General features: G+C 37.2%; 1 protein-coding gene across 2 annotated transcripts in view; it reads right to left on the minus strand.

Annotated features, from left to right (window-relative positions):
* ADAMTS3 (ADAM metallopeptidase with thrombospondin type 1 motif 3) overlaps positions 1–25151 on the minus strand; it is a 280320-nt gene that overhangs the window by 3485 nt on the left and 251684 nt on the right. For both annotated transcript variants that reach the window (XM_024993300.2, NM_001192797.1), the window contains exons 14-21: positions 24475–24608; positions 22726–22849; positions 19220–19300; positions 17259–17422; positions 11638–11803; positions 8442–8574; positions 5648–5855; positions 3808–3925 (exon numbers count right to left, since the gene is read on the minus strand). In XM_024993300.2, the coding sequence (XP_024849068.1) occupies positions 3808–3925; positions 5648–5855; positions 8442–8574; positions 11638–11803; positions 17259–17422; positions 19220–19300; positions 22726–22849; positions 24475–24608 (1128 nt within the window). The remainder of the gene's footprint in view (positions 1–3807; positions 3926–5647; positions 5856–8441; positions 8575–11637; positions 11804–17258; positions 17423–19219; positions 19301–22725; positions 22850–24474; positions 24609–25151) is intronic.

The following is a 25151-nucleotide window of genomic DNA, read 5'->3' on the forward strand; positions in this document are numbered from 1 at the left end:
AAAATCCCATGGACAGAGGAGCCTGGTAGGCTGCAGTCCATGGAGTCGCTAAGCGTCCGGCACGACGGAGCGACTTCACTTTCACTTTTCACTTTCATGCATTGGAGAAGGAAATGGCAACCCACTCCAGTGTTCTTGCCTGGAGAATCCCAGGGACGGAGGAGCCTAATGGGCTGCCGTCTATGGGGTCGCACAGAGTTGGATACGACTGAAGCGGCTTAGCAGCAGCAGCAGTCTCTATATTAAGTTTAAATTTAAAATAAAAAATACTAAAGATCTGTTGGAACATATTAAATCTTAAAACTATATTACTAAAAGAAAAATCAAGATATAATTTTGATTCAGAGGGTATTCTCCAGAGTGAAGCAATGGTTTCATGTTTACCATTGAATGTTCTCAGGTTATTTGTTATTTGAAAGCACAAATCTGGGTAACATGTGCCAACTTTCTTATGAATAATACATGGTTAATTTTATCGAATTGACAGTACTTTAAAGAATACTAAGTACCACTTATAAAACACTTGGTAGGTGTGTTTGTACATACTATTTCCATTATTTTAAAATTTTATTAATCATAAGTTGTAAGAATTAGATTTCAAAAAATCCAAACGTTGAGTTCATAAAAAGTCTGTACTTCTTTTTAGCCATTCCAGGGCACATTCTATGCAGAGCCCATGTGCATAATCCAACACAGAATACTGATCTCATATCCAAATAATAAATGCAAATAATTATAAATTGTGTCATTTATGTAATACAATCACAATGACAATGTAATGTTGGGTAATTCTACATTGCTAGGTAAGGAACTTGCTATATAACTTGCCAAAGAAATTGAATCCCTTTTCTAAAGTTTGAGGGGGGGATCAAAAAAGGAGGGTCAGTTGGCAAGACCAATAAAAATTAAACCTTCTCACCTTTGTTAGAGTTAGAATGTCATGTCCACTTCCTAAACTCTAAGATGACTTGTCTTTGCCTGATATTTACATGCCTATGATATAGTATGATGCATTTGAATATCTCATACTAGGAAAGAATTAGGTTGTAATCCTAATTAGGTTGCAAATACCTGCAAATTAATGGGTTTTACGTCAAGTATCAATTCCTTATTGTATCCAAATTATTTTTTCTATGCTTATGTCTTTCTATGCCTATAATATTTTCTTTTGGATTAAGGAAGAGAATCAAGCACATACCTGCTGACAATTGGGCATATTTGCAAAAATACGCAGCTCTACCAGTTGTTAAGATCAATAAAGCTTACTCACAAAGTGTTTACCCTTCTGACAGTAACACTTATATAAGAGTAAAATATTATGGTGACAGTAAATTTTACAGCTTCTGAGTAGGTAAATTTGTTATTTTGGCTTTGACTTGTGCTTTGATATATATATATCAAAATATACTTTCCAGAGAAAAATGATTAAGTATGTAAGTCCTTTGTCTCCCCCTCATGGTCATACTTATTCATGCCACCCAACATTAGCAAAGGGAAATATGCAGAGAAATAATTCATAAGGTTACTTTGGAAGATTAGACAGGCAATGGGAGAATAGGAAGGGAGAGACAGACAGCCACGGAGAGTCAGAAGGGAAGGGACACCGGGAGTTGGGAAAGAAAGAAGGCGGGGAAGACAAGAGATAGGGAAGAAATGGGAAGATGGAGAGACAGACAAGTAATGGCAGAGACAGAGGGGAGAAAAGGACAGAAAAAAGTGGAGGAGAAAGAAAGACACTTTTAGACACATGTGCCAGAAAGGGAAGGATGAGGGGTATCAGGGAGAAAAAGAGGGAAATGAAGAAAAAGAAGAGTCAGGAAGACACTGGGAGAGAGAGAAGAGGAAAGGGAGAGAGAGAGATGAGGAGGAGGCAGGGAGACTAGGAGAGAAAGAGTGAGTGAAAGAGGGAGAGAAGAAAAAGTGAGTGGAAAAAAACATGTGTGGTGCACACAGGACGTGAGCAACCCACAAATAGCAGGTGACAGCAAATCAGAAACAGGGAGTGAGACCCACAGAGCAAATGAGAGGAGAGTGAAGTGGAGACACAAAATGAGACAGACAGCACACAGGCAGATGTAGAGAGAGTGACAGAAAAGGAAGAAGAGGGAGACAGAGTTATAGAAGCGGAAACCATCCAATATATGCTATTTATTACAACAGCAAATTGAATTATACAGACATCCCGGACTCATGACAGTCCCACTTTTGATTTATGGATTTCACAATGGCATGAAAGCCATATACATTCAGTAGAAACTGTACTTCAAATTTTGAATTTGGATCTTTTCTGGGTTAGTGATAAGTGGAATGGTCCTCTCGTGATGCAGGGCAGCAGCCGCAGCTCCCAGTCAGTCAGGTGATCACCAGGGCAAACAACTTTTAATCACACTGTACCCAGACAACTGTTCATAGGCTTTGGGTTAGATGATTTTGCCCAAGTGTAGGCTAACGTAAGTGTTAAGAGCATGTTTAAGGCTAGGGTACAGTATTCAGTAAGTTGTGCACATGTGATGACATACGCATGCATGCTCAGTCATGTCTGACTCTTTGAGACCCTAGTCCACCAGGCTCCTCTGTCTATGGAATTTTCCAGGCAAGAAAACTGGAGTGGGTTGCCATTTCCTCCTTCAGGGAATCTTCCCCACCTAGGGATGGAATCTACATCTCTTGCATTGGCAGGCAGGTTCTTTATCACTGAGCCACTTTGGAAGCCCTATTCTGTAAGTTAGTTGTATTAAATGCATTTTTGACTGAATGCATTTTCAACTCAGAAAGAGTTTATCAGGATATAACTCTCTTGTAAATTGAGGAAGATCTGCACTTTAAAATAAAGAAAAGAGACTCTGTTTTTGCAATACTGAAGGAATAGGTCAAGTAAATTTTAGCCTAGGTACAAGGTGCCTATTTTGCAAGCACATTTGTTGAATATTTGGGCTTTCCTCATAGCTCAATTGGTAAAGAATCACCTGCAATGCAGGAGACCTGGGTTCAATCCCTGGGTTGGGAAGATCCCCTGGAGAAGGGAAAGGCTACTCATTCCAGTATTCTGGCCTGGAAAATTCCATGGACTGTATAGTCCAAGGGGTCGCAAAGAGACATGACTGAGTGACTTTCACTTTCATGGATATGGATGCATTTGGAAACGGCTTTGTGAATGACATTTATCATCTGCATGTCTCAACTGAATAATTTTAGTAAAACATTGCATAACATTCTGCATTATTATGCCTTTAACAATACTGTGAAGTTATAAAGAAAATCAGAGAGAAAATAAGCAGCTTCTTCTAGAAACACAGATTGACAGAAACTTCATATGGGATGATAAGGCCCTCACCCCAGCATTACCGTCGACTGGGAACCATGGAGGCTGCAGTGGTGACGCTGGAGGGGATACTGCCTCAGACACCCATCTTAAAGAACTGTATTAGGCTAATATTTCAAATGTGTTTTCCTAAAGTTATTTTTCAATAAGTAAATGAAAATTCCAGAGCTTGTCCCCAGAGGAAATTCTCCTTTTTTGAGGCTCAAAAACATGGTCATAGTGCAAGTCTGATGCATGAAGCAGGGTACTCAAAGCCGATGCTCTGGGACAACCTAGAGCAATAGGGGAGGGGAGGGAGGTAGGGAGGAGTTTCAGCATGGAGGGACACATGTATACCTATGGCCGATTCTTGTTCGTGTATGGCAAAAGCCATCACAGTAAAGTAATTGTCCTCCAATTAAAATAAATGAATTAATTAAAAAATCAAAATAAAGAAAAAAGTTAACCATGGTCAGAGCAGAGAAATCAATCAGTGTCACACCTACCATTACAGGGAGGCAGCTGACAAGCTCGGACAGACTCAGGCTTCTCCCCGTCGCAGTGGTCACCGGCCCTGCAGAGGACCTGCCTCACCTCTGTTCCCTCACCGCAGGTCACTGAACACTACAGAAACAAAGGCTATGATTTGTAGACGTTTTACTCCACCAAGACTGCCTTCCTTCCTTTCCCCATGTGCACACTCAGGCACACACATGCACACACAAGCACACATGCATACACAGCTCTGGAGTTCTTTCTCTGCTGCGCAGTGTTACAGTGACTTTGGAGACAGAGAATCCTGTTTATAACCTGGCTCCATCCTTCACCAGCCTGGGAACATTGCTCTTTCTCTGAAAGCCTCACAGAATTGTTGGAGTAAATGAAGCAAAGGAAACAATGTATGTAAAGCAGATAAGTCTGGCACTTAGGAAGCATTTGATGCTGAAGAAGTCATTGTTACAGTGTTAACACTTTCTGCAGGTTCCTAAAACCAGTGGTGGAGTCCATTTTCAGGGAGTGGATCTCAGACTGAGCTTCCCCTTCTCTCACCTTCCTTACAGATGGCAAACTGACTCATGTGCTATGCTGGAACTATTATTACTCTATTCCCACATATTCATTTATTTAAGGAAGGGGCTAACTGCTCTAAAACTAAGCCCAGAAACAGCCGTGCTATTGATCTTCGTAGGATCTGTAGAGGAAGAAGGCTTCTTCTCGGGCTCTGAAGAGAGTGAAAGGTGAGTTCTTCTAGTCCTGTGCAGATAACTTTCATTGGCTTGTTCCTTCCATCCTGGGTCTGTTCTCCACTTCCTCTTTCATTTTCTATCTGCTTTTTTGAGTCCCTGTCCTCCTAGCCACTCTTCTATGGCCCCATAATTCCTTATTTGGAATCTTTAGAAACATCAAAGATCTGTGGTTAATACACGGACCGAGACACTGATTCAGCCAAGCACCAAACAGACGTTATTCAGACAGGCACCAACTGGGCACTGGGGAAGCAAAGTACCTTTCTTTTTTTTTTTTTTGAGAAATGGCTGGACTAGTGCTGAGCACAAGCTCAAAGACAGGAGTTATGATACACTGCCATGATCAGCAAGCCATTGGTAGGCTTCTGCTTTTGGAATGAAGAAGAAGGACTGCAGAAAAGGCACCCCATGGTATTTTGGACCATGAAGCTGAGCCTTGATGGATGATGGGCAGATAGTCAGATAGACAGAAAGGGAAGGGCAAGCCAGCCAGAAGGCAGGAGGCACCAACCAGCTGGTCTTTGGAACAGTGAACAGTTTCCTCAGACTGGGACAAAGAGGTGGAATAAAGGAAGACAGATTAAGAAGAGTTATCGTGGGATTTATTTGTTTGTTGTTGGTGATCATTTTGCAATGTATACAAATACCAAATCATTAAGTTGTACACCTGAATCTAAGGTAATGTTGTATCAATTATACCTCAATTAAAACACACACACACACACACACACACACACACACACACACAAAGCAATGCGGTGTCAAACAGGGCAGGACCCTGCATTCAAGGTTAGGGATTTGAAACACATCTAGGAGGGACAGTGCGGTTGACACTATTAGAAAATCAGTCACCTTTTAGACAACTTTGTATCCCAAAGCATCCAAATGTGGTTTGCCCCCATCAATGAATCTTATATGCAAACACTGTTTTAAAATATCAATTTTTTCTTTATATGCCCAGGTGCTTAGTGATTCCAAACAATGTGACAGTTTCTCCATTCACACAAAGCCCACCTGATACAGAAGTGAAATTAAAATATGTTTTCACATGCTTTCACACACATACTCCCCCCCGGCCCCACAGAGTTCGCACACCCACCTCGTTCCAAGGCCCCGTTTTCCACTGGGCCGGGCAGGGCACTCTGTTGCAGGGCCGGCGGCTCTCGGGCCGGTCGCCCGCGCAGTACTTGCTGTGCACCGAGCGGTTGGTGCCGTCGTGGAGCGGCTGGAGGCAGCGCACCGTGCGCAGCTGGTAGCCGGAAGTGCCGCAGGTTTTGGTGCAGTGCTCCCACTCTTCCGCCGCCCAGCTGCAGGGGTGGGGGTGAGGGGTTAACATTGCCCATGGTAACCCCGGTGCGCCGTGCGCCCCTTCCTGCACCGTAAGCCTAGGTTTTCCTACTCTCTGGGTGAGGTACCGCCCAGGAGGCAACTTCAGAAATATGGATACATCAGTCTCAGAACTTTCTAACAAAAATAGATCTGACACTTCTGTGTTTTAGGCCCTGTTATCCTGTCTCCCCCGTGACTTTGAAACCACCTTCTCTCTTCCACAAGGATCATCTACAGAGGGCTTTGGAAACTCATCCTAAGGTTTTCCCCTCAGATTCAGGCATGTTTCAAAACTAGCCCCCACTGGTAAACAGGATGTGGTATACTGATTGCTATTACTCATCAAAAAAAGAAGGAAATAATACCATATACACTATCATGGATGGACCTGGAGATTATCATAGGAAGTGAAGTCAGTCAGAAAAAGACAAATATCATGTGATATCACTTATATGTGGAATCTAAAAATATGATACCAATGAACTTATTTTGCCTCAGGGTGTTAAATATCTCATAGGAAATATAAAAAGGATCCATCTGGTCCCTGCCATGACAAACTGATTTGACTGCTGCTGCTTTTTCATTACTTCATGACTTTACTCATGTTTTAATATTCTGAGATTTCTGTTCCATCTCTATGGTTGTTGCTGTGAAGGCTACCTGACATATCCATTATGTTTGAAAAATTCTGTTCTTCATATAGGCCCTTTTTGACCTGATAAAAGTTGTGTGCCTGAGCAGAAACCGCTTCCATGAATATACCTGATAGAAACATTTCCAAGCAGATATTTTAAAAAAGATTTCCTCGGGGACATTCCCAAATTACACATCCAAATTCAATGTCAGTGTCCCAGCACTCTCCAAATTAGCTACGGATACACTATTACAGACAGTTCTTCATTACATATATCCCAAAGGGTTGTCACCATTGATTACCTCCAGTTAATCAGTCTGTCAGAATGTAATGGAAGCATACTATTTGTCCTTTCCAAAGTTACTTTCTCTCTGCATTTTTAAAAATTTCTGTATATACAGAGCTTGTTGTTGTTGCCGTTTAGTCACTAAGTCAGGTCTGACTGTTTCATCACCTCATGGACTGTAGTCCACCAGGTTCCTTTGCCCATGAGATTTCCCAAGCAGGAATATTGGAGTGGGTTGCCAGTTTTTTTCTCCAACCTAGCTATCGTGACTCCTGCATTGGCAGGCAGATTCTTTACCACTGAGCCGCCTGGGAAGCCCATATATGCAGCACCAAAATATAAGCAAGTTAAAACCTTGGCCGTTTTTGCTCTTCAGAGTTTAAGATTGCCCTTGTTTGTCAACTGACAGTAAGAATGAATGGTGGCAACTGAGAAAGTTTACTCAGTTTTGAAGACTTCAATAGTGACTCTCATTTGAAGATAGGTATTACATGAGAGGTATATACTTCATAGTCACAGGTACTTTTGGCCACCAGGGAAACCTGGACATATGGTAATTAACTCAGCAGACCCAAGAAGGATAAAGTCAAGTTCCTGGTGGCTCAGATGGTAAGGAATCCACCTGCAATGTGGGAAACCTGGGTTCGATCCCTGGGTTGGGAAAATCCCCTGGAGGAGGGCATGACAACCCACTCCAGTATTCTTGCCTGGAGAATCCTCATGGACAGAGGAGCCTGGCAGGCTACAGTCCATCGGGTCACAAAGAATCAGACATGACTGAGTGACTAAGCACAGCACACACATACAAACAAATCTATATACAAAACAGAAACAGGTTCACAGACATAGAAAACAAACTTATGGTTACCAAAGGGGAAAGGGAGGTGAGGAGGAATAAATTAAGAGTACGGGATTAAGAGATACAAACTACTATACCTAAAATAGAGAAGCAAAAAGGATTTACTGTGTAGTACAGGGAACTGCAAGGAGATCCAACCAGTCCATTCTGAAGGAGATCAGCCCTGGGATTTCTTTGGAAGGAATGATGTTAAAGCTGAAACTCCAGTACTTTGGCCACCTCATGCGAAGAGTTGACTCATTGGAAAAGACTCTGATGCTGGGAGGGATTGGGGGCAGGTGGAGAAGGGGACGACAGAGGATGAGATGGCTGGATGCCATCACTGACTCAATGAACGTGAGTCTGAGTGAACTCTGGGAGTTGGTGATGGACAGGGAGGCCTGGCGTGCTGTGATTCATGGGGTCGCAAAGAGTAGGACACGACTGAGAGACTGAACTGACTGAACTGACTGACAGGGAACTATATTCAACATCTTGTAATAGCCTATAAAGTCAGGTAATCTGAAAAAAAAGGAATCATTTCTTGCACACCTGAAATTAACACAATATTGTAAATCAACTATACTTCAATAAAGAAGAGAGGCAGAAATAAAAGCGAGAAGCAGAAATATGGTTTAAAAACACGGGACTAAAGGTTTGTATAATTCCTATGAAATGATCTGATCACTGTAAGCAGGTACACGTATTAGCTTTGACTAAAAATTAAAACTAAAAAGAGCTAATGACATTTAAATCCCTTTCATTTTCTTCCTTGATATATAAGGATAGGTCAAATAAATGCTTACAGTGGATGTGTGCACTCCTGAATATTGCACATTCTTCTAATAGGTTTTGGCTTTTTGTTGACCTCACAGAAGCTGCGATGAACCATTTTGTTATCACTTTTCCTACGGCATCCGTATTTAGTGTACTGGAAACCTGAGGAGGCAAATATATGTTTGATTTAATCATTTATTCATTCTGTCACCTGTTTGACCATTTATTCATTCATTTCATTCGTCAAGTATTTATTGAGCCAGGCACTGTTCTAGGTGGTCTAGTTCCAGAAGCAAATTAAATAATGAAATAAAAATCAACAAAAATCCTTTAATAAGTATTAAATAGCAACTGCATGCTTGTTAATGAACTAGATCCTGAAATACAGTCTAGTAAGATAGTCAGATAGGAAAACTATGTCATACCTAGTGACATAGGCTTCTACAAAGCTATGTCAATAATTGACTGTAGAGGGCGGCAAAGGAACACAGAGGGGACGTTCTCTACCTTAGCTGGAGGAGAGACAGAGAATGTTTACGAGATCAGCACTTCCCTGGGCAGAATCCTCAAGTTCAGACAGCACCAGTAAAGGGCATGGACTTCACTGGTGGCTCAGTGGTAAAGAACCTGCTTGCCCCTGTAGAAGACATGAGTTCGATCCCTAGGTCAGGAAGATCGCCTGGAGTAGGAAATGGCAAGCCTCTCCAGTATCTGTGTCTGGGTCCCAAAAGAGTTGGCCATGACTTAGAGACTGAACACAACAAAGAGAATGAAGCAGAATAAAATTCCAAGCAAATGAAATGACATAGAAAACGCAGGGCTCTTTGAATGGCTGAAGTATGGGATCTGATCTTAAAAGACCTGTGGGCCAGACAAATGTTTGGACTTTATCCAGGGAGTTATTGAGGGTCTCCCCAGGCACCAACTTGGATGTTGAAAAAACATATATATATATATATATATATATATATATAATTTTTTAATTTTGGAAAATTTCAAATCTAAAAAACTGTAAGGAAAGCACAATGAATATGCCTTACACCTAGATTAATCTCTTGTTACCATGTCAGCATATTTGATATACATATTTTTACATCATATATATTAATTATAACATATAATAAACAAATTATATCAGTAAAGAATCTGCTTGCAACGCAGGAGACCCGGATTCGATTCCTGGGTTGGGAAGATCCTCTGGAGAAAGAAATGGCAGCCCACTTCAATATTCTTGCCTGGAGAATCCCATGGACAGAGGAGCCTGGCAGGCTATAGTCCATGGGATCCCAAGAGTCAGACACGACTTAGCAACTAAACCAGTACCACATATACGTTTACATATAAAATGTTGCTGAACCTTTTGAGAGTAAGTTGCTAACATTCTGATTCTTCACTTCCAAATACCTCATCATATAGCTCATAACAAGCACATTTCCCCACACAACCACAATATACTCTTAAAATCAGAATATTTAACCCAAATATAATACTATTATATAAAGATGATATTCAAAATTTATCAATTGCCCTATAATGTACTCTATAAAAATGTTTCTCCAATCAAAGATCATGCACTGCATTTAGTAGTCATGGAATTAATCAGGAATAGTTTTAATCTCTTTCTGTCTTTTAATATTTTTGAGATGATAAGCCAGTTGTTTTGTAAAATGTCCCACAGTCTGGGTTTATCTGTCTCATAATGGTTCAATTCAGGTTTTCACTTTGGTCAAGAATATTACATAAATTATGTTTTGTCTTCAGGGTAACATATTGAGAGAATGAAGGATCTGAATCAGGGAATATAATTCTACTCATTCATTCATTCATTTATTCATCCATTCAAGAAATTACCTAGAAATGAAGAGAAGAAAATCAAATTTAGTTGGCTAGTTAGGAAACTTCTGCAATAATCTTCCCTTTCAAAGTCGAGAAGGAAGCTGATGAGGGAGGAATAGATCTAGTAGATATTAAAAAGGTGTATCTGAAAGTCTAGTGACCAAGTAGATGTTGACGATGCAGTGGTGGTTGGAGGTGGTTTAGTCACTAAGTCGTATCCAACTCTTGTGACTCCAAGGACTATAACCCACCAGGCTCCTTTTTCCATAGGACTTTCCAGTCAAGAATACTGGAGTAGATTGCCATTTCCTTTTCCAGGGGATCTTCCTGACCCAGGGATCAAACCTGGGTCTCCTGTACTGCAGGCAGATGCAGTAGATCCAAATTAAATAATCATTTTTGTGGTAGATAGAGTATCGTTTTTATTTTATTTAGTTTTGGGCCACACCTGTGGCACACAGTATCTTAGTTCCTTGACCAGGGACTGAATCTGTGCCCTCTGCAGTAGAAGTGCAGTCTTAGCCACTGAACCACTAAGGAAGTACATAAAGTGTCATTTTAAATAATTATCTAAAAACATTTTATGTCCCTTCTAGACAAAAACCTTTAAAAATACACCTTTGAATTTAAAAGTATACATATTTACCCAGGCATTCCCTACTATGAATTATTTCTTGTTTTCAACTATTAAGTGTTACTATTATGAGAGAATTCTGTGTAGGCTAGCTCCATTGTGGAGCACTTGTTGTTCCAAACTAGAGGAATGGATAATGGGAGAGGCTGAGAAACTTTGAGATGAGCTTAATGGACCTACTCCAGAAAGAGAGCAGACAGGTAGCAGAATGCAGTACAAACAGGCACGAAGAAGCCAGGCTACCTACCTGGGTTTGTACTGATCTTCCCTGTGCGTCAGTTTCCCCATCAGTATGACAGAGGTTAAAACAGTACCAACCTCTTAGAGCCCTTCATCATTAAAGTATAAAACACTTAAAGTAGTATCTGGTACACAGTGCAACTAAGAGCTCTTTCATTATTAATGCTGAAAAGATATGCGTAGGTATGGAAAGTAAAAGTGGAGGAGAAGGAAGGTAAGAACAAAAGACACTGAGGTTTGGGAGAGTTAGGAAAGAATAAAGTGACTAAGGGTACCACTGCATGGATATAAGACAAGGGGAAAAGGCCAAGGAATTTTAAGATGGTCTACTATATATGAATGGATTCCTATCATTTGTAGATCCTGAGATTTCAGTCAAAATGCTTTAAGTTCTGGTTATGTCTGGTGTTTCTCAGGTTGTATCCTCAGTTAGACACAATCCTTAAGGCAGAAGGAAGAAGATTGGCTTTTATATGAATTACATTTTAGTATAATAAATGTGTTCAATTTGTTACCTCCACCACAGGGTTTGGAACACTGAGACCAGCTCTTCAATGCCCACTCAAAAGTATCTAATTCTTCCTGGATGACATTGTTGCTGTTGATTGTAGGTGCAGAGTCCTCATGGATGATGTACTTATATGTCAGGCTAGAGCGGGTATCGTTCTCCTGAGGTATAATCTAATGTATACATGAAATAGATATGTAAATCGCCTGAGTTTTAATTTGAATGAAAAATTACAAATATTTCAGAATACATATCTTATTAAAACTGGAAGACTTTCAAGTAGTTTCTAAAAATAGAGTGTTTTTTTCTTTCTATTACTAAAGTACAGGTATGTCTTGATTAAGAAAAAAATGCAAATATATAAAGTATCTTGACATTAAAAAGTTTAAAAAAATACAACAAAATTCAATTTTATTTTAAAATTTGAAATTCCTCAAGTTACATAACTCCTGAGTGCACTTAATTGTTACTCTTTACAGTAGACTTTTGTTATGGTGATAAAGATAATAATGTTCCATCCAGAAAATATAGACATCATGAAAAAATATAAAGAAAATAAAAATCATCCATAATGCCACTAAACCAGAGAAAACTAAAGTCATTTTTATTATTCTGGGATAGAACCTCAAGATATTTGCATATGTGTGTGTGTGTGAGTGTGTGTGTATATGTATACATACATACTTTTCTGGTCTTGCTTATTTCACTTGACATGTCACACATTTCCCAAGACAGTAAAAATTCATATATTCATATAAATATAAAATATTTTCTAAATGCCAGCATAGTGTTTACTGGTAGTGCACGTGTGCATGTTCAGTCACTCAGTCGTGTCCAACTCTTTGCAGCCCCATGGACTGCAAAAGCTCCTCTGTAGAGCCTTTTTATAGACTGCTTTTTGTAGGACAGGCTCCTCTGTCCACGGGATTCTCCAGCAAGAATACTGGAGTGGGTAATCATTTCCTATTCCAGGGGATCTTCCTGACTCACGGGTCTAACCCAGGTCTCCAGTATCCCCCACATTGGCAGGTGGATCCTTAACCACTGTTCCACCTGGGCAGCCCATTTAATCCTAGTGTACCTTATTTAATCAGAAAAATTAATATCTGTATTTTGATTAAAATTTATCCCCACTTTTGTGATAATTTCTGATTTTCCTTAATGTGGTAAAGGGTACAAACACATTTTTATAGTTCTCAGACCAGTGAATGGCCTTTCAGAATAGTTAAAACAATTATTATTTTCATAATGAGAGTATATGAAGGTGCTCCCATTCAGCACAGCATATTAAATCATTTTCCTCTTTGTTAACTGAATGGGCAAAAGATTGTTGTTTTAATTGCTATTTATTTGATAAATAGTAAAGATTAATTTTCCTAAGTTTATCGGTCCCTTGTATTTTGTCCACCATGCACTGCGTGTTCATGTCAGATCCTCTTTATTTTATTGTTATACATATTCTTTTTTTCATGTAATCCAAGCAATAGAAATATTAATCCTTTTATAATAAACTTTGCAAGCATATTCTCAGCTTTTTATGTTATCTTTTCTAGCAAAGCACTCTTTTTTATATATAGTTTTTATTGACTTTCATGTAGTTTTTACAGGATTGTATCAATTATACATGGCTCCCTGGGGTCACTCTAATATTATTGGTGAAGCCCTGCAAGAAGGCTCCGAGGCCAGACACCTGTGCTGCTGGAGAAGAATGCAATGCAATTACATATGAGTAAAATAGAGCTTCTGATCACCAACTAATCAAACTTAAAATAATCTAAATAAAATTTGATTGATATGTATTTTCCTATAAAATTATCTAACCTATGGAACAGAATGACAGTCCAGAAATAAGCACACATAAATTTGGGTAATTAACTTTTGACATAGATGAAAAGAGAACTTAATGGAGAATGGACATTGCTTTCAACAAATGGTGCTGGACACTGCAGTGGCTTTAAAAATGTGTGTGCAGGTCCTTTGACACTTTCTCTCTCTCAAGAAGTGGAGCTTAATTCTTCTCTCCTTCAGTGGATCCTGGACCAGTGGCTTGCTTCTAGCAAATAGCGGCAGATGTGAAAGGATGTCATTTCTAAGGTTAGGTTAAAAAGATTGATTTCTGTCTTGGTTGCATTCTCACTTTCTGGATCATTTGAATCACTCACTTTGGGAAGACAATTGTCATGTGATAAGGACACTTTAGCATCCTATTTAAGCATCCATGTGAAGAAGCCTGGGAGCAGTCTCCCAAGGGCTTTCAACTCTCATGTGACTGAACCAGGAACTGAGAAGATTCTCTCCAGTGGAGCCCTGAGGTGACTGTAGCCTCAGCTGAGAGCATCCTCATGAGATACCCTGAGCCAGAACTAGTCATGGAAGCTATTCCCAGATTCCTGACCCAGAGAAACTATGAGATAATAATGTTGCTTGTGTTCAGCCACCAAGTTTGGGGTGATCTGTTATGTAAGAATAGATAATGTATGGACATCCATGTACAAAACTAAGACCCTAACGTAGACAAAGTGTGTATAAAATTAGCTTAAATGGTTAATAAAATTAAAATGGTTAAATGTAAAACTATAAAAGTTACAATAAAAAGAAGAAAAAGAATTTTGATCCTGGATCAGGAAAAGAAAAAAAAAACAACCTTATATAATAAGAAAGTCTTGATCCATAAAAGGAAAAATTGATAAACTGGACTTCAATAAAGTTAAAATATTTTTCTTTATGAAAAACACTGCTAAGAGAAGGAAAAGAAACTACATATTAGAAGAGAATATCTGAAAAATCACATTTCATAGAGGATTTATATATTGAGTATATATAAAAACTCTGAAAAGTTAAAAAGAAAAAAGCAACCTACTTTAACAATGGACAAAAGATCTGAATAGACACTTTATCAAAGAGAAATAATTTTCAAATGAAAAAAGATTTGAAATTTAGTGAGATGATTTATTTTAGATTGGTATAATATTTTTATAGGGAATCCAATAAATATTGGTTTGGTATACAGAATCTAACAATATTTTTCAAGTCAAAATGATCGTTTCTGCTTTCATTCATGAGGAAGTAATAGAGTTGCCTTCCTGATATTAAAAATAATAAAACTGGATACAATATTTGAGGGAATTTTTTTCTTGCAATGAATAACATGGCAAAGGATAATGATCTCCATGAGGAGAGTAACACGTTAAGTACTGGCTTCTGGACAGGGCCAGGTCTGGACCCTGGTATGGAGAGCAGGAACCCTAGCCAAGTCAGTGTCTCACTGAGCTGAGGAGGAGGGGGAAGTTTGGGACTTTCAGAGACATGGGCACTAAAGAAAAGAGGGCTTCAGAGAGGGGGGTCCAGAAAGCTGCATGGGTTTTCTACACAGAGGACTGGTCTGTGCATGCTCAGGCCAAGAAACCATGCTGTCTACCAATGAGTGGCTGCCATGGGGCTGGAAGCAGGACAGAGGTACCTCAGCACAGGCAGGGATGAGGGCCCTAGGTGCTCTCATGGCCTCCCTAACACTTCAGGTATGCAGTTAAGGCACCAGAAAGTCAAGACATAAGAATAAGAACAAAATTGAAACAGATCAACCCTCAGAAAGGAAAACCAAGCCTCCAAGGATCAGTGGAAACTGACAATAAATTAACTGCCAGACAGAGTAAAACCCAATGCTTTTAAGGAAGGCAAGGTATACTAAATGCTTGACAACTTAACATTTTTAATGCTCAGTGTACAATAAAAAAACATATAGGAAGTATGAAAATGTGAACTATAATCAAGAAAAAAAGAGCCCACAAAATCAGGCAATATGAAGTTTCAGGACTTAGAGGAAAAGTTGGACATAATGAGTGAAAATATGTGGACATCTCAGCAGAAAAATGGAAATTATAAGAAAAGAAAAAAAAAAAGGAAATTCTAGAAAACAAAATACACTATCTGACACGAAAACTTTACTGTATGGGCTCAGTGGCAGACTGGAGACCACATAAGACAGTCAATGAATTTGAACACAGTTCAGTAGAAATTATCCAATTTGAAGGACAGAGAAAAGACAGCGATTACAAAAGGATGAACAAAGTTCACAAGTCTCGTGAACCAACTTCAACTGGTTTAACATACATGTAAATGAGTCCCAGGAATAGAAAGAGAGAGATGGGGAAAAATAAACTTGAAGACATATGGAAAATTTACCTCAATTTAGTGAACAACATCAATCTATAGAGCCAAGATACTTGGTGACCCCCAAGCAAGATAAACACAAAGAACATCACAAACTAAGCATGCCACAGTCAAACTACAAACCATCCAAGACAAAAAGATAAGGAGAAAATTGTAAAATGCAGCCAGAGAATATTGACACACTAAATGCACAGCAGCAACCTAAATGAAGCTTACTTCTCATCATAAACAATGGACTCGAGAGGACAAATGTTATATAAATGAGTCAATGATGGCTCCTGTATATTGGCCCCTAGGTCGTTTATTCATATACAGCAAGTTCAGACCAGTTAGCTCAAAAGTCCATTGGCACCAAACTTGGATTTTCACATAGCCAATTGTTTCAAGTGTAGCCCAAACAAGTAGATCTCTAACCATCTAGAAGAGAAGGGGGAGACAGGATGAGATGGTTGGATGGCTTCATTGACATGAGTTTGAGCAAACTCCAGGAGAGAGTGAAAGACAGGGAAACCTGGTTTTCTGCAGTCCATGGGGTCACAAAGAGTCAGACACGACTGAGCAACTGAAGAACAGAGCCTGTTTACTTTGCATATCCTTATGAAACTGGACCCCAAATCCACTAATTATAAATAAGACTTTGTGGTTATCGGGATCCCAAGCTGCTGCTGCTGCCTGTTGAAGCTCTCTAACCCAGAGTTTCCCTGCTGTGCTGCTGGGCAACATCACGTGGACACATAATCCCCTCTTGAGTTTCCCTTCCCCCAAAAGTTCCTTTGCCCTTGTCTTCTTCCTGAAGGTGGCCTCACATGCAAACCTGCTAAGGCATCACCTGAACAATATGTTTGGGTGCCACCTCATGGTCATATCTATTTCCTAGATGAGACCCCAAATTCCTGGACCTCTCTACAATGATAGAAAAACATCTTTAAAGTGCTGAGAAAAAAACAAACAAGTTAGCCACTTCCAATTTTATATCCAGTGAAGATATCCTTTAAGAATGAGAGTGAAATAAAGACTTTTTCAGAGAATTGAAAGCAGAGAGAGCAACTTGCTAGCATGCATACCCATAGCACAAGAAATATTAAAGGAAGTTCATTATATCAAAGGTAAAGGGTACTAAATGGAAAATCAGATTTACCAGGAAAAATGAAGAGCATCAACAATGCTAAATATGTGAGTAAATATAAAAATCTATTTTTTCTTTTCTTGTCTTTAAAAGATAACTGATTACCAAAATCAAAGATAATAATACTGTATTTATAATGTATACATAATAAAATATATGACAAAGTTCCCCAAAGAATAAAGAGGAAGGGTAAATGGAATTATTAAAAACAAGCAAGTAAATAAAATTAATTATATTAAATATTTAATTATAAAATTAATTATAATTGAGATAGATTAATTATAAAAATATAAAGTAAACCAACTACACAGTGAGCCTGTAATGCCACATACCAAAACAATAACAGGATCATGTAAAGGTCCATCAGTGTGAAGAGTTTCAATGTCATCTTCAATGTTATAATCCCATTCCACACCAAGATCTATGAAGGTCTTTGACTTGGCTTCCTCCCCTTTGCCATTTAAAATATAGTGGCCTGTAGCCTGATTCTTAATTGCTAAGGAAAGAAAAATGAGTAACCGGCATACATTTTATCTTATTACAGCTTTGACGATTCACAGTTAAGTCTTTCCTTCTATAAATGAAAGACCGTGTTTACGAGTATCAAAGCAACTAAAATGAGTGTTACTTCTGATAGGACTCATACTTCATTCAGTAGGCATTCAAAATTCTCAAAAAGCCTTCCTAACCAGTTAAAAATAGTGGTGAGGTGGTGAGATAGAAAGTAAAAATTAACAAATATTCCCATTCGAAAACACTGCCAAAGCAGTTAACACTTTCTAACTCATTCATCCCGTACATTTCCTCAGGAAGCTGGAAATATTTTTAAAATGAAGGCTTCTTCTACAACAAGTAATACAAATGATTTATACTAGGGCAGCATACAACATAATGCCTTTTTTTTTTTTTAACTGTGTAATTCTTTCAAGTTAAGTCAAAATATTAGAGGTACTCAAAGTAGTTGAACTAATTTTTAGGCCGACAAGCAATCAGTCCTGACAACTGTAAATTCTAAGGTCACATTACCTACTTAAATGGTCACGAAAAGCTCTTTACTGGTGACAAAAATTGTAATATATTACAGATTTACTATATATTATTAAATAAAATGCTTTCTCTAATGAATAAAAATAACAAATGGCATTTTAAAGTTTGGAGGTACATTGGCATTTAATGATATTAGAAAATAAAATTTCAAAAGTTATTACTATTACTAAAAATGTGTAGAAAACATGACTAATTTTAGTTAAATACATTTATTCCTCTTGAGATTTTAAACTAATTTTTCCAAAGATAATAATCTGAATTCCAGAATAAAAAGTAGGGAATTTCAATTATAGGATAAAGGACTGCAGCTAGACAGTGGAGACTGTTTTGAAATCTAGTAGTAAATATATTTTAAATACTAAGAAAAAATTCCATGAAACACCAAAAAACAATACATTTTGAAGTTACATGTATGTAGAAAAGCAATTTACTATAAATTTTCATAGGTTTGACAGATGTGTCAGTTTCAGAAATCTTCTTAGTGATTTAATGGCTCAAGGAATATGTGAAAGCTATGTTTACATTTGTGCATTCACTTTAAATATAAACCCCTCTAGAATGACATTTCTCCATGATCTTCTAATGTTGAAAGGAGGAAAAAAATCTTTTGGAAATTATAAATGGGATAATTTGCAGATAATAAACAGAAAGCATGCAGAAAACGAATCTGCATGTGCCAGTCAAACTGGACACATAACAGATATCAGGAAATTTGTACTGGACTAGCACAACCTGGATGTGGTTGCTTTTCAGTCAAAGAACTTAAAACGCACTAAAAGAAGAGGCATACAGGATGGCATCAACCAAAATATCAGAATTAATTTGTCAACAAATATGGCAAATTTTTCTGATATTATTCCTTAATTTAGTGCATTTTATTAATATTTTATTTTTTCTCATCTCCCAATAACAGAATAAAAATGTATAACAAATTCACACTTACCAAATTATTTTTTCCTTCATGTCCTAATGAACCAAACCAAGTTTCACCAGAAATTAAAACTCTAGTTGTGAATATTTCTTATGATAAAGAAAGAATAGTTGGGAGAAATGACCACGGAAAACCAGGTAATGATGAATTTATACATAATTTTGAACCTTGCAGACCTATACGTGTACATAGACATAGATATATATGTGTATACATGGATACACATACACATGTATCTATATCTATGTATCATTTCTTTGACATTTCTACATTTCAGTGCATGTTAAAGCACAGCCAGTGGACAGAAACACTTACCAAGAACATGAGGAGAAGCCTCGTCTTCTTGGATTAACACATGTCTAGCACCAGGGGGTATATCAAACATCTTAAGGTACCCTTTGCATGTGTAGTAAATATTGGAGGAAGCAAAGAAGAAAACAAAAGCAACAACCATGGTTAGTCAGGCATTACGTTCCTACGGCTCCTGCATGCAGAAGAAGGCATCCATAAACTGAAAAAAGCAGTTTCAGAAATTAACTTCAAAGCACTGGCAGATTTTATGACATCTGGCACAGGATCAGAGGCATATTTTTCTTTATAATTATTAAGTCGATAAAAAATTAATCTTGTTTCTAACCCACTAGTCACTTATTTTGTATTGACCTACAAATTGTGGCAACAATAATTCAGGCAAATATAATACTATACTCGCCTGTGTCCCTCCATGCAACTTTAGTTTTTTAAATCATCCTTTTGAATAGGGGCTCATTTATAGTGTGATTAGTTGGTGAATTTCTTGAGATATTTTATTGGTCTATATATTATTTTAAAAGTCTAAGTGGCAAATATAGACAGCTAATTATTATTTCTAATTATTTCTAATATTTCTATTATTTCTAATCTATTTCTAATTAATGAAATAGCTTCAGATTTAAAAGCCTGCTCTATTCTAAAGAAATTACAAAAGAAAAACCAGTGAGTAGTTTTCATTTATATCGTGATTAGCAACTACTTTTAAGGCTTTACACAGTTATAAATAGCAATGTTGTAAAATATATTTTGTAGATTGGCTGGAAAACATCTGCAAGTTATGTCATGGTGCCTTTACACTGACCCTAAGTTCAATCTTCTAATTGAGAAACTGCAAACCAAAATGCTTAATAGGTTGTCTTAGGTTTTAAGGTCCTATTGTCCTGTATAATAAACCTTCCTAGTATTATCACATTTCCTAAAAGTTATCTTAACTGAACTGAAAAATTATCTTAAGATCATTTAGAATTAAGGTCCTAGCTATAAATCAACAATAGTCAGGGGAAATAGAGAAACCAAAATGTTTCTTCTCGTTTCCATAAAAAATGAATACAGGAAGATTATGCAACTTGTACCTTCATTACATTATGAAACCTATAACTCACACATTATAAGTAATGACAGAAATCCAGTTATAAATACAAAATTGCTGGTGGAGTCAGAAAGAAATCTGTTTTTTGGTCATTTCTTTATGGACAATGATTACCTATAGGTAGATTTACCTGACTTTTTAAATAATATTTATTAGTGTCTTAACTAAGTGGAGCGGTCATTTTGGGGTCAGGGTTTTCAGCACCTGAGCCTGGGTGATAATCAGTACATGAAACGTACCATGTTTGCCTGAGTATCAGAAGCTGGAAGTAATGTGGTTAAGATACCAAGGGTAGTAAAACAGCTTGATGCCATTTATGGATGCCCATCTTTCTGCAGTTTGCTATAACTTACCCAATACATTTTTAGCTTCCCTTGTTTCAGCAAGAGAAACACTACGAGCTCCTTTGGGTAAAGTGAAAGCTCCTCTTGTCTTCCCTTAAATAGAACGTCTTTAATTAGTAGAGAGTTCGTTTATCCAAGTCTTGCTGTTTCATTGACTATACTATAAGCTTTGTATAATTTTATTAGGTAACATATAAAATATGTTTCATAATCATATATATTGAAGTCAAAATGCATTCATAATAGTTAGCTAATGCCAATAAACTGTTAATAGTCAATGAAAGTAAGACTAAGCATGAACGAGAAATGATATAGGTGATTTGAAGTCGAATACTTGCAGATTTCATTTTCCAGCAACTTGAGTTCTTTATGGCATCTCTTGCTTAAATTTTTCCCTGTTGGAAAAGGTTAATTAGTCTATTGAATAACTATGATGATAATATTAGTGCAAAAAAATGGATGTTAGATTATCTTGGAACAGTCTGAAAGCTTTCCTCTCTTCTTCTGAACTTAATTTGGAGGTTTAGCATAATTTTTGAGGTATCTGAAAAAAAAAAGTATTACTACCTTTTATTAAAAATAATATAGAGTGGATAACAATGGTAAAAAACATTTTGTTTACATTTATTCACTCTGGAAATAAGAAAAATTAATTATTTAACACCTAAATGAACAATTCATAATTGCAATAAAGCATAGTAAATTATTTCACATTAAGATGGAGAAAACCATGTTACTCTACTAAATGCATATAATTTATGTACATAATTCTAATTTTGTTTGCTTTATTAAAATAATGCCATCAACCAGAAATGGCAATATTTGCTTTTTACAATTTTCAAAGTACAAACTATAGTAAATTATCACAGAGAAACAGCAAAGATATCAGTAACTAGAGTAGGGAATACCTAAGGAAAGCACATTAGAATACAGTCACCTACTTCTGCCTAAATACATCACCTACTTCTGTTCTAAATATATCAAAGAGCAAAGCTGATATGTGTGGAAATGGCTTGAGGTGGGTGACTGGGGGATAATGGGAGTAAAAAGAACTAAGAGAATTATTCCATTTGGATAAAGACTAGTTGTTTTTTTTTTAATATATATAGTTTCCTATTTTTCTAAAAGGAAAAATTACCGCAATGACAATGTGTTCAATGTGAACCAAATCTTTGTCTTTGTTTTATCTTGTTTTCTATTATTCTGTAAGAGACTATATCTTGGATGTAAGAGAAGCTTTTAAGGGAAGCCTCACATTAAATTAATCTTTAAATGTTGAATTCTTACAAACTTTTGTTCAATAAATGTTTGTTGAATAACTAAATAATAATTGTTCCAAACTTAAATCATTCAGTAATCCATGTTTGTATATAAATCTTTTGTGAAAATTCCAATGTATAATTATGAAAATACGAATAATGTTGCATATTATTTGTTGCTTTGGTTCCATCTAATGAACCTTCACCATATGCCTAAGTCCAGGCCATTGACTGTGTAACAAGCACAGAAATTTACACTGTAAGCAATTATACCTCAGGTTATTTTTTGTTGTATGTACCTTCAAACTTGTTTAATATAAAATTATAAATATTAACTGAAATATGAACCCAAGATTTATAGTTTTATAAATAGGATAAACTTGTTCACTTTTAAAAGAAGCAAAGTGACTGTAATACACTAAAAATTGTATTAAAAGTTTCTGAATATTTTTAACTTCTGATCAGTAATTTATGTCAAACAGAAAATTCAAAATAAGCATTAATTCTAATAATTAGGTTTAATACATTTTATTAAAAACACAAAATTAAACAGAACACATATTTTAATGAACTACTATAATTGATATTGGTTTCTTTTGTTCCTTATCTAAATTTAGTAGATACGTTTTCATCATGGATGCTATAGAATATGGATTCTCAAAGTTATTTCAATAATTTCTTGAAAGGTAATCTGGATGAAAATAAATTAGCAGCTAATTTTTTGTGTGTGTGTTTATAGAGAAAATGGTGCATTCCTAAAAGAAGTCTCAAAAAAGGCAAATTATGGATACTGAATTCATGAGAACTTCATCTTACCAAGCTTCCTGGGTGTCCTGGTAAATGTCCCCTTTACAGTTCGACAATGGGAATTATCTCCTCCACAGACACCACACTTATCCTCAACCTTGTTAGAACCGATTTCTTTATCACAGCCCACTTTCTGGGGAGAGAAGATATTAGATGTAGCTCATTTTAACGTGCCAAGCAAGTAAAGGTCAACATACTGGAGCATGATACACCATTTGTTCCGTCATGAACCCACAGCCAGGCACGAAACTCCCTCTCTAACTCTAATTTTTAATATCTTGGTCTTTTAAAGAACTATTATGAAATCAAATGACTTGCACCCTGGGTAATTATAAAAGATAAATTTCCCTCAGCCTAATGAAGTGTTTCTCCTATCATATGTAGTCAATCATCAAACATTTATTGAACACAGATATTGTAGCTGATGCTGAGGAGACAAAAATTAAGATGTGGATGTGTTTTTCCCCGGTTGCCTTTATATTTATAAAGAAGAAAATCAAAATAGAGAATTTTCCATTAGTACAAACTTTACAAGTTGGTAAGGGATGTGAGACAAAACATCACCAATGATGAGATTTTCAAAGTAACTTGAAGGAACAGAGGGTGCAGAAGGCAATTCAAGAACGCAAAGGGATTCAAACGAAGCCAAGGAAGTCATCCATTTGTGGAAAGTGGGTTCAGAAAACAATTATTTTCTTTGTTTGTTTTAGTGGTTAAGTCATGTCCAACTCTTTTGCTACCCCATGAACTGAAGTCTGCCAGGCCCCTCTGTTCATGGGATTTCCCAGGCAAGAATACTAGAATGGGTTGCCATTTTCTTCTCCAGGGGATCTTCCCAACCCAGGGATGGAACCTGTGTCTCCTGCATTGGCAGGCAGATTCTGTACCATTGAGTCACCACGGAAGTCCAACTGGGGTGGATTTTTAATGTGAATTGCTGTTGGGTAATGATGAGTCTGCACTTGTAAGTTTGAGACAAGAGTGAGCAGAGAAAATGATGACACATATATACTTATCGCACTCCCAGATACTGTGGGAGGTGAAGGATGAATAAAACACAGATTCTACTTTCAGGGAAATTTTAGTTCAACTATGAGGCATCACATATTTGAGATTCTTTTATATTAACACCTTAGTTGTACCTAGGTCAAAAGGAATCAAGCAGCAGCAACATGTTCAGTTAATGAGATAATTCCTTATCATTTAAACGTGTGAACATGGACAAGAAATAAACGACATAAAAAAAGACTAAATGGACAAAAAGCTTTTCATCTTCACCAGTGTTTTTGTTCTGATGTGGAATTAAGTGTTTAAAGTTAGAAATAATTGGAAGGTGAGACAGGGAGAAAAAGAAGTTTTTTAAGATGATAAAGCACATCTTGCATTGAATTAAAAAAAAAAAAAAAGACTTGGTATTGTACTAGTGGATGGCTAGGATAAAATACTCAAAGCAAAGGCATGGTTCCAGTTGTATTCCCAGCCCTGAGGCCTCAGGAACCCCCTGAAATGCATTTGACTGGAAATGAGAAAAACAAATTAAATATTGAAAAATTTTCTCTGGTGACCAAAGTTTGATTTTATTAAGTGCAATTTCTTCCAAATTTAGTTGAGCTACAGAACTATTCATAGACTCTCACTGTAATGTGATCTCACATAAGAAAGAGTTAAAAAAAATTCTGAAAATATGCCGATGAATGAGAAGAAAAGGAGAATGACACAGTACTGTAGGAAGCTTTGGTGGAAGCAACCTGAACTCACCACACACTCTCCGCGCACACATATGCTGTACGGGTCTTTGTAGGAACAGCGTGTTCCATCGTGCACCAGCTGTTTCATATAAGCAACATCTCCAGTCTCTTTGGATTGACAGTAAAGGTGGCATCTTTTCTTGGCTGTATAAGATGGAGGATTATTAAGTCAACTATTTATGCAAAATGGTATATTTGAATAGTATAGTTTGTTTTTAAAATATACAGTTTCAACATGGCTTCCTGGAAACAAATTGTATAAATAAAGAGTGGGGGGGGTACGCATACTTGGCATACTTATTTTAGCCAGGGTGACCCTATGATTTGTCATCTAAACTGGGATAATTCAGATAGTGAAAAGGAGCTCTATTAATGATATAGAAAGGGATGAAAGTGAAAGTGTTAGTTGCTCAGTCATATCTGATTCTTTGTGACCCTATGGACTGTAGCCCGCCAGGCTTCTCTGTCCATGGAATTCTCCAGGCAAGAATACTGGTATGGGTTGCCATTCTCTTCTCCAGGGATCTTCCCGATCCAAAGGTAGAACCCGGGTTTTCTGCAGAGCAGGCAGATTCTTTACCATCTGAGCCACTAGCAAAGCCCCTAACAATATAAATTGGTATGACTGGTCCCATACAACCCAGGCTCTCTGGCTACCCTAGATTTAACCAGGGTTATTCAATAAAT

This window comes from Bos taurus, chromosome 6, assembly GCF_002263795.3.
Source record: "Bos taurus isolate L1 Dominette 01449 registration number 42190680 breed Hereford chromosome 6, ARS-UCD2.0, whole genome shotgun sequence".
Classification (NCBI taxonomy): domain Eukaryota; kingdom Metazoa; phylum Chordata; class Mammalia; order Artiodactyla; family Bovidae; genus Bos; species Bos taurus.